We start from the raw sequence: 10,430 nt of genomic DNA on the forward strand, positions 1-10,430 counted from the left end.
TGCATCTCAAAGGTAGAAATCCAAAGTGCACTAGTTGCAATTACATTACTCTAATAGGGTCAGAATCATTTATCACTTTTTATACAAGCATGTTACTAACTCCTATAGTACAGAAGTCTGAGACTTGGGTACAAGTTCTCATTCAGTCTCTCTCTCTCTCTCTTCCTTTAGCTCTTACCCTCAACCCTTCTTCTCTCTCTTCTCCTATAATACAACTGTTTATTCATTCCCATAATGTTCTAGTCACTGTTTTAGGTGCTAAAGATACACAATGATCAAGACAGAAGGTCCTTGCCCTCATACATAGAACTTAGACCCTAGCAGGACAAGCAGACAACAAATAAACAAGATAAGGTAAGACTGTGATGAGTCTTGTGAAAAACACAAACAGGATGATGGAGGAAGGACTCCCGCTAAGGTGAACAAAAGAAGCCTTTTAAAAGTACATTGTAGGAGGCACTTGAGCCAGAACCCCCGGCATCAGCAGAGACATCTACAAGAAGCTCTAAGGTAAAGGCTTTTCAGGTTCTAGAGAAGAAGCTGGTGCAGTGACACAGACTCTGAGGCAGGAACAGAACGCACTCTATGGCTGAAGTTAGATAAACAAGGGCGGAAGAACAGGAGGTGAAAGTCTGAAGGTCTGAAATCAAATCCTAGCCCTACATGCAACACTCATGTAACTACTCTGAATCTCAGTTTCCCCAATTCTAGAAAGGAAATAGCACTTCCTTCATAACTATTGAGAGAATTAATATTATGTAACATATACAAAATTGCACAGGAAAATTTAAAGTACCATGCAAGTAAAAACCTGAATTCACATATGGTAGTTCATTCTCTCCATGGTATCTCCTGTGTAGCTGACCAGTATCCCAGTATTTTAAGGCTCAATGAGACAACTATTTTTTAAAAGAATTAATTTTATTTATCATTATCATCATTATTATTTTGACCAGAGAAAGAGAGAGAGAGAAAGAATGGATAAGTGAGAAAGCAAGCCACCAGGTCTAGGCCTTGAACTGTGGTCAGCCAGGTGAGAGTCCAGAGCCCTGACTACCACACAGACCTATAGGCCTTGACTATTCTTTTCTAAAGTTTATTATTATTATTATTTAAATTTCTTTATTTATTTTAATTTGAGCAGAAAGGGACAGAGTAAGAGAGGGAGGGGGAAAGTGAGAAAGCAAGCCACCAGGTCTGGGACTCTCATGGGCAGCCATGTGGGAGTCTAGTGCCTTAAATCACTAAGCCATTTGCTGGCCCTTATTTATTTTTTTTAATTACAAGAACATCCTTTCTTTCTTTTTTATTTAAATTTATTTGTTTACGTTCAAGAACATCCTTTCTAAACTTGGTGCATAATTTTTCATCGTGAATACTTTTTTTTTCTTTTAATTTTTTTCACATAGGGCATGTGTACTTGCAGGAGAGAGACAGAGAAACAGAAAGTGACAGAGAGAGGAAAAGTGAAAAATCCCACCCCCCGCCACCACCACCAGAGGGAGGATGGGCATGCTGCAATTCCTTCTCCTCCATTCTCCTTTTGGGATTTTGGGTGTGCATGCACACATGTGCCTGGTATGATTTTCAAGCCACCAGGTCCAGGACTCACTTGAACCATAGTTGGCGATGTGGAAATCCAGTGTCTTAACCACTATGACATCTGCTGGCCCCACTGTGAATAATAAACTATTCAGTTCAATAAATATCAATCACATAGTATTGTGCTGGACACTAAAAATGGGGGAGTGGATGACAAAAAAGACCATGTACCATTCATATTGGACATAGAAAACATAGATATTATATTTTTATAACAATAAACTTGGGAAAAATCTACTTTAAAAATGAATAAAACAGAACCAGCAGATGGTGTAATGGCTACATTGCTGGACTCCCATGTAGCCAACCTTGGTTCAAATCCCAGACCCAGTGGCTTAAACTCACGCCAGGTGCGTGTGTGTACATGCCCAAGATCCCGAGAAAAGAATGGAGGAGAACGGATTACAACATAACCATCTCTCCTGGGGGGTGATTTCTCGCTTTCTGTTTCTGTCTTTCTGGTGAGTGCACAAGCCCAAAAACCCCTAAAAAAAAATTGAATAAAACAACATCAATTAAAAAGTTGAAACCTATATCAAGACTATATTTGCATTATAATAGAAGAATTAAATAATTTTTCCCCTTAGGCATCAATGCTTTGAAAAAAAAATGTTTAGTAGAACTGCTCTCTCATAATTTTTTATAAGTATAGAGCATATCAGATATTTAATGTAGGTAAATAACTTCAGAAGGGAAAAAATCCTTTATACTTTTGATAATTGTAGGACAGGTTTCCATCTCCACCAAATATAAAATAATAGAAAGCTTAGCATCTTTTTAAAATAAGGTTCTACCTTACTCTTTACATAGGGTTTTCTTTCCATTAATACTAGTACTAATACTTTAGAAGGATTTGGAGAGGAAGAGAAGTGATATTTAAATTTCACAGATGGGGACCAGCAGTTAGTGTAATGGTTATGTCACTGAACTCTCATGTAGTTGACCGTGGTTCAAGTCCTAGATCCGGTGGCTTAAACTCACGCCGGGCGCATGTGCATGCATGTCCAAGATCCCAGGAGGAGAATGGAGGAGAAGGGATGGTGGCGTGGTCATCCCCCCTGGGGGCTGGTTTCTTGCTTTCTGCCTCTCTGTCTCTGTCTGTCTTTCTGGCAAGCACAAGCGCCCTATAGCAAAAACATTGCAAAAATAATCTTTTTTTAAATAAATAAAATTAATTTCACAGATGTTCTCATGAGCACAAAACTCATCATGGATGGGGACTCACTGTCCCATCAGGGGAATGCACACACTCAGGGCCACTGAATGGCCGACAGCTGATGTACTCCATCATCATGGGGTAAAAACCCCATGCTCACAGCCTGCTCTTAACAAGCACAGACCTGCCACCATCCTTAAGCTTGCGATCTAAAAATGACACACAAATAACATGATGTGTTCTGCTTTAGCAGTTCTTCTGTTTCATTTTGGTAGAAGGCAAAATGGTCTACTTCCCATTTGAAAAGTTATTAAAATTTTTTTTTCAACTTTGCTAGAGGGCATGTAAAATACTGGGTTTTCAGGAAAGTCATGGCACATTTTTAAATAGAAAAACACATCATGACTTTTCTAACAACCTTGTAAATAAAATGAATCCCAGTTCCAAACTATATTTTTTCCCTTTCCATTCCCACCCAAAATCTTAAAAACACAAACAAAACTCAAAACAATGAGGAATGGGAGACCAAAGCCCAGTTTGATCCTCTACTAATAAATGAACCCAACAATATTCTGTTAAGTGCTTGATCTGAAAACTATGATATTTAGGACTGATGTCAGTATTGTGCCATCACAGGTATTAATAACAGGATGTAGCGGGGAAACAGGCTGTCCTAAGTGTAAAAGCCATCCCGACATTTACAAGCTGTAAGGTCACAGGCAAGTGAGAGTGCTGTCATTAGCAAAAGGCACTTGTGAGGATTTATCTGAGTCATACAGCTGCTACTCAAAAACATGGCGACCATTACTGCCATTGAAAGATCCTGTGAGGTAACAGGAGAAATAACCGGGTATGTTTAAGGAAGAAATAATAAGTATTTAGGGATAAACAGCTTACAATCTTTAGCTAGCCTATCTATAAGATTCCTGAATTTCATTTGTAGATGAATTTTAAAAAGCTAACGGAAAATATTACTAAATAAGAAGCTAAAACCCTAGTTATTTTTGTTGTTAAAAAACTGAACACAATAGTTTGGGGTTTTTTTTTTGAGAAGTTTTTGCTATAGGGCGCGTGCACTCGCCAGACAGACAGAGAGAGACAGAGAGATAGAAAGCGAGAAATCACCCCCCAGGGGGGATGGCCACGCCGCAATCCCTTCTCCTCCATTCTCCTCTTGGGATCTTGGGCACGCACGCACACGTGCCCGGCGTGAGTTTTAAGCCACCGGGTCCGGGACGTGAACCACGGTCGACTACATGGGAGTCCAGCGACATAGCCATTACGCTAACTGCTGGTCCCGTTTTCTTTAGAACCGTATAATATCAAAAGACATTAATGACCGTAGTTGTAACCTTCTATTTAAACCCATCAATGTGCTTTTCTCTCTTTTTCTGTTTGTTTTTAGTTTGCTATAGGGTGTGAGTACTCACCAGAGACAGACAGGTAGACACATAGAAAGTGAAAAATTATCTGCCAAGGGGCATGGCCACACTGCAATCCCTTCTCCTCCATTCTCTTCTGGGATTTTGGGCACACATATGAACATGCACCCAGTGTGCCAGTGTGTTTTTCAAGCTGACTACTAGAACCATGTAGTAGTTCATGTGGGATCCAGCTGTCTTATCCTCCACAGCACCTGCTGACCCCAGTGTGCTTTTCTAAAAATAATCTAGTATAGGGACCAGCAGTTAGCATAATGGCTATGTCACTGGACTCCTATGTAGTCGATCACAGTTTGAGTCCTGGACCTGGTGGCTTAAACTCATGCTGAGCGCATGTACATGTGTGCCCAAGATCCCAAGAGGAGATCTTGACATTCCATATACACTGGATACAGGTAAGAACTACTATTTTTGAAGATAACATTATGTTTCTTCTAACAAAAGGTTTATGATCTATTGGGTCGTTAGAAAAGTCATGACACGTTTTTCTATGCAAAAATGCATCGTGACTTTTCCAACAACCCAAGAGATTACATAAAGTAATCATAACTATTAAAATGATATAGTTCATCATAATTCTTGCCACCTGAAGGGTTGGAATAGGATCACTCAACAATTGTGGAAAAACCACCAATCGTAACAAATCTGCTATGCATTCGTGTTTTTTTAGTTACTTCTTTCTACCAACCAAAACAATAAAATCAGAGCCCTTCAGGGCAGACTCCGAGAACTCTTTTTTTGTCACTGATCCACAATCACACTAACACTTTGACTATCTCAAAAATATATGTGTCGGGGGACCAGCAGTTAGCATAATGGCTATGTTGCTGGACTCCAACGTAGTTAACCGTGGTTCGAGTCCCGGACCCGGTGGCTTAAACTCACGCCGGGCGCGTGTGCATGCATGCCCAAGATCCTGAGAGGAGAATGAAGGAGAAGGGATTGCGGCGTGGCCATCCTCCTTGGGGGGGGATTTCTTGCTTTCTGTCTCTCTGTTTCTCTCTGTCTTTCTGGTGAGCGCACGTGCCCTATAGCAAAAACCTCTCCCCCCCAAAAAAAAATTGTGTGTGTGTGTGAAGTCAGTTGGTAGTGTGGTGGTTAAGGCAGCCAGATCTATATGGATGACTGTGGTTCGAGTCCCAGACTCAGTACCTTGAAAACCACACCAGGCACATTTGTGCACATGCCTAAAATCCCAAGAGGAAGATGGAAGAGACTGCAACTGTGCGATTGCAAGATGTGCAATTTTATCTCAATGAAAGATGAGAAGATTGACTTAAATTCGCTTACTATTTTCTTTTAAAGAAAGATTATTTATTTCATTCCATTTGTTGAGGTGGCTCTGTTGTGCAATGGATAGCACATTGGACTTCTAATTCCATTTGTTGTTGTTGTTATTAATTTGACCAGAGAATGAGAGAAAAGGAAGAAAGCAAGTTGCCAGGTCTAGGACTCCAACTGTGGGCAGCCATGAAGGAATCCAGTGCTTTTAACCACAATGCCACCTGCCAGTCCCCACATTCACTTAGTTCTACATTCAAGTCTTATGCCTTTACATAAGACTGTCACAAACATTTCTCTAAGAATATTCATTTGAACCAACAAAAAAAGTTTTATTTGGGAGCATCCTAACCACCAAAATGTATGAAGAAATTTACTTCAAAATAGTTTTAAAGAAGGAAAGGAAAATGAGGATAAGGAAATATTTTGTTCAGCAGCTCCAACAGCTAGACTGTAATTTTTAAAGATGCACAGTGTAAGTGGCATCATGGTTATAACTACCCCCCTCCCCTAAACTTTACTGTAAGACAAAATAAAGACTAACACATATTTAGGTGTGCTACGATCTCATATACTCTATAATAAAGGTGAAATCCAATCAATAATTACTATAAACAATACAGGTAATATAAATGCACCCTCCCCAAATAGCATAGGAATACATATTAATAGAAATAAATCAGCATCTACATTAAATAATTTTAATGTCCATAGTAGATTAACTACTTTTTCAAAGAAGTGTCACTAAAAAAATATAAAGTAAATCTTACTTGGTTCTAGCTTCTTCAGGTCCTCCAGTTTAAATTCTTCTTGGGACTGTGTGGACTAAATTTAAAATATACATATTACATCTTTTTCTTAAAAACATTTCACTGTGCCCTCTGTCTTTTAAGTGGCAAGAATCAAATATTGAAAGGAAGCTATTTCTTGCTTTTAGAGTAGAAAACAAAAGTCTCAAACTGGTTTTTGTTATTTTTTGTATTCTTAGAATATTCAGTTAAAAAAATAGCAAAAAAATTGCAGTCCTATCTTTTATTTCTAGAGTTCACAAAATTTGAAATAAATTTTTAAAATATGAATTTAATAGATAAATCCTTGTTATAAAACCCTTCTCAACAATACTGCTTTTAGTATATAAGCCTTATGTTTTATCAAATTAATTTACTTTTCTTATATTATAAATAGAAAAAAGAAGTTGATTTACCTGTAAAGCCGCACTTCGTAATTCTAAGCATGTTGCAATTTTGCCTATCGTTTTCTACAGAGGGGAAAAAAAAAGCTATAAATACCAAAATTATTATAACTGTTAGGTGATAAAATCAAGTTAACATTTATTGGTAAGATTAACTATCATTCTTTTATTTCTTATTTTTTAAATTGTGACTTCTAGTTTACATATAATTGTACATCTTTGTGGGATATATTATGATTTTCCAAAGCATGTATACAGTATGTATTAATCAAAGCAAGGATATAGATATATTTATCTTACTCAAGATTGAACATTACATTATGCTGTATACATTTGATAATAGTTATAGTTTTATTGGGGAGGGAAGTACATATTGAATTGTCAAGACATTAGACAGTGCAGTACACCATTCCATAACCTATTCCACTTGTTTAAATGCATCCTTGTGTCTATTAATCATTTGCTTTTCAGTTTCACCCCTGGCCCCCTGTGCAGCTTCTGGTATTTACCATTATCTTCTCTACTTCTATGCTGCTGAGTCCTTCAATTTTGCCCATGGAATGTGGATGTTTGGTGCATGTTAAGTAGAGACATACAGTATCAGTCTTTTACAGCCTGGTTTATTTCACTTAGCATTACATCTTCTAGGTTCATCCACTTTGTGTTAAATGATGGGATATTGTTACTATTAGTGCTGAGCAGCATTCCATGGTATATATGTGCCTACAATTCTTGTAAGTTAAATTATAGTTAATTTATATAAGATTTCATATTGCACCATTTAGAGACGAGAAATTGGAGGCAAAGGGTGGAGGTAAGGGAAGAGAGTGAGTAGATACTCTTTCCTGGCCTAATATGCCACAACTGATTCTAAAGCAAGACTGCTTTTGTGACAGACTTAGATATGGTTTAAAGGGCAAAGAAAAGGCTCCCAGACATCTTCCCTCCTAAGTTTTGCCTTTTCTTTTCCATCAAGTCTGAAATTCACTAAAAGACTAAATCTGAAAGCTAGCACAATGATGTAAATTAATTTTTATCTAAGTCCAAACCTGACTTGATTAATTAAATACATAGGCAACACTAATGAATATCAATTATTTGTGATGAATCATGGTAAGTTTTATAGTCAGATCTGTTTTAATCTCTTTCTTTATTCAGGATAGAGTACATGTGTATATGAGTGAGAATAAGAGTGAGACAGAGACAAATAAGCACCCTTCACAGGGTCTAGTCATACCACAGTCTGCTTCCTCCAGTCCTCCAGCCTACAGGATCTTGGGCACTTGCACACATGAAAGGTAAAGTGAGAAAGTACCCCTATGGGGAATGGTCATGCCACAATCCCTTCTCCATCTCTCCCTCTTTTCAGGATTCTGGGCACACACACACACGCACATGGTGTGTTTCTCAAGCCACCATACCTGAGACTCAAACCATGTAGTCGACCATACAAAATCTGGCTGTCAATTACCAGGCCACAGGGAGTTGGCCCTGTTATTCAATTATTATATCTGCAATAAACAGCGACTATAGCAACTCACAAAATTACTGCTACTAAGTGAAATATGACTCTCAATCACAGAATAAGTAATCATTTTTAACCAAATCCACAATCCTTCAAAATTATTTTTAATAAGAGTTTAGAAAATGTCCAATTTTATCCTGAAAATCTACATTAAAATATTACATTAGAAAATTACTTTTAGATATAACTACAACAGGATTCATGATAGTCATAGATTAATTAACACTTCCAAAAATAGCAATTGCATAGAGGCTAGTAAGTCTTTCTACATAAAATCTAATATCCCTAAGTCGTCGTCGTTCAAATATACATTCAATTCTTTTTTTAATTGTTTATTTACACTCATTCACTGTATATCAATACAGTATACCAAATGAGATTTTCCATCCAGTATACATTGTATATTGACTCAATAAAGGATATTACCATATATGTTATCATCAACAAATAATTTTCTATTTCTTGTTTCTTATATATTTTTTTTTTTTTACCCCCTTGATTCCCTACCTCTCACCCTCTGCTAACTGCTCCCCTTCTCACACACTGTCTCTGCTATATACAGTTGCTTTCTATGCCATTTTTTCCCCATATTTTATTGATTAACTAAAGATCTTAAAGACTTTCAATATCAAGCATGGCTTATACATACATATTTAAGAATGCATGTCTGACTTTAGGTGTAAACCTCAGTGAGCAAAGTGAACAAATGATAAAGTAGCACCTCGCTGGGTCTATATAGCTTTATTGTAGTCATTAAATAGGTATTAATTAGTATATTTTTAATGCATTTTTAAATTTCAAAATAAAAGTTTTTGTTTTAGTAGATCAAAATTTAAAAATGTTAAGAGAAATTTGCTTAAAACTTAAAGCCAGGAAAAAGGTTAAGATTCAGTTCAAATAGTAGGTAGATGAACCTATCAACAGTTCAAGACAAAAACTCTTAAATATGGAATAAAAAGCATTGGAGAAAATCAGTAATGTTTTAGTCTAAAGTAAAAAAAAAAATTCTATTTCACTAGTTCAAACTCATGTAATTAAATCTCTCTTCTACTGAATTTGCAGTGTTACTGTGATCTGATCTTTCCATTTAAACTCTGGAAGTTTACATTCAAGTCTGGACTTTTACCTGTGTGTTTGACTTTATTTTTCCTGGTATAGCACTCCCGTCAGCACTTTTTTGGAGAGCTGGTATGGTGTTGGTAAATTCTTTCAGGTTTTGTTTATCTGAGAATGTTTTTGTCTTTTTTTCCCATATGAAAGATAACCTTGCTGGGTATAGTATTCTTGGTTGAAATTGTTTTTCACTTAACAGTTTGAATATATTTTCCCATTCTTTCCCTGCTTGCATTGTTTCTGATGAGAGGTCCAATTTTAGCTTTATGGGATAGATATCCTTTGAAAGTAACTTGATGTTTCTCTCTTGCCAATTTTAGTATCTTGTCTCCGTCTGTGGTTTTGGTCAATCTGGCTATTATGTGCCTTGAGGAAGATCTTCTTGGGTTGATTCTATGTGGGGGTTCTTTATTTCTTGGGTCTGGATATTGGAGTGACTCTCTAAGTTTGGAAAGTTTTCTTCCAGGATTTCAGAGAATAGATTCTCAATACCCTTATTAGTTTCTTAACCTTCTGGGATACTGATGATCCATATGTTTGGGTGTTTAATAGTATCTAGTATTACTCATGTGTTATTCTCATTTTGGGGGGTTATTTTCTCAGTCTTTTTGATGAATTTTTCTAAGTCAGAGGTTCTATCTTCTATATCTGAGATTTGATCTTTTGCATGATTTAATCTGCTTTTGATATTTTTTTTTGAGAGATTTTCACTGTAGGGCGCGTGCGCTCGCCAGAAAGAAAGAGAGAGACATAGAGACAGAAAGCGAGAAATCACCCCCCAGGGGGGATGGTCACGCCGCAATCCCTTCTCCTCCATTCTCCTCTCAGGATCTTGGGCACGCACGCACACGCGCCCGGCGTGAGTTTTAAGCCACCGGGTCCGGGACACGAACCGCGGTCGACTACGTGGGAATCCAGGGACATAGCCATTATGCTAACTGCTGGTTCCCTGCTTTTGATATTTTCAAGGGAAGTTTTGATTTCCTGTATTACAACCTTCATCTCTAATAATTCCATTTATTCTCTTTTATGAGGTATATCTCCTCTTTCAGATCATGCAAGAACTTCCTCACCTCCTGGAACTTGGTGTCTCTTTTCTCCTGCATCTTCTAGAGTTCA

General features: G+C 37.3%; 1 protein-coding gene across 1 annotated transcript in view; it reads right to left on the reverse strand.

Annotated features, from left to right (window-relative positions):
• AIDA (axin interactor, dorsalization associated) overlaps positions 1-10,430 on the reverse strand; it is a 41,428-nt gene that overhangs the window by 14,200 nt on the left and 16,798 nt on the right. Inside the window, exons 3-4 of the mRNA XM_006170189.2 lie at positions 6,686-6,739; positions 6,252-6,306 (exon numbers count right to left, since the gene is read on the reverse strand). Coding sequence (XP_006170251.1) covers positions 6,252-6,306; positions 6,686-6,739 — 109 coding nt within the window. The remainder of the gene's footprint in view (positions 1-6,251; positions 6,307-6,685; positions 6,740-10,430) is intronic.

This window comes from Tupaia chinensis, unplaced genomic scaffold (assembly GCF_000334495.1).
Source record: "Tupaia chinensis unplaced genomic scaffold, TupChi_1.0 Scaffold148108_1, whole genome shotgun sequence".
NCBI lineage: Eukaryota > Metazoa > Chordata > Mammalia > Scandentia > Tupaiidae > Tupaia > Tupaia belangeri.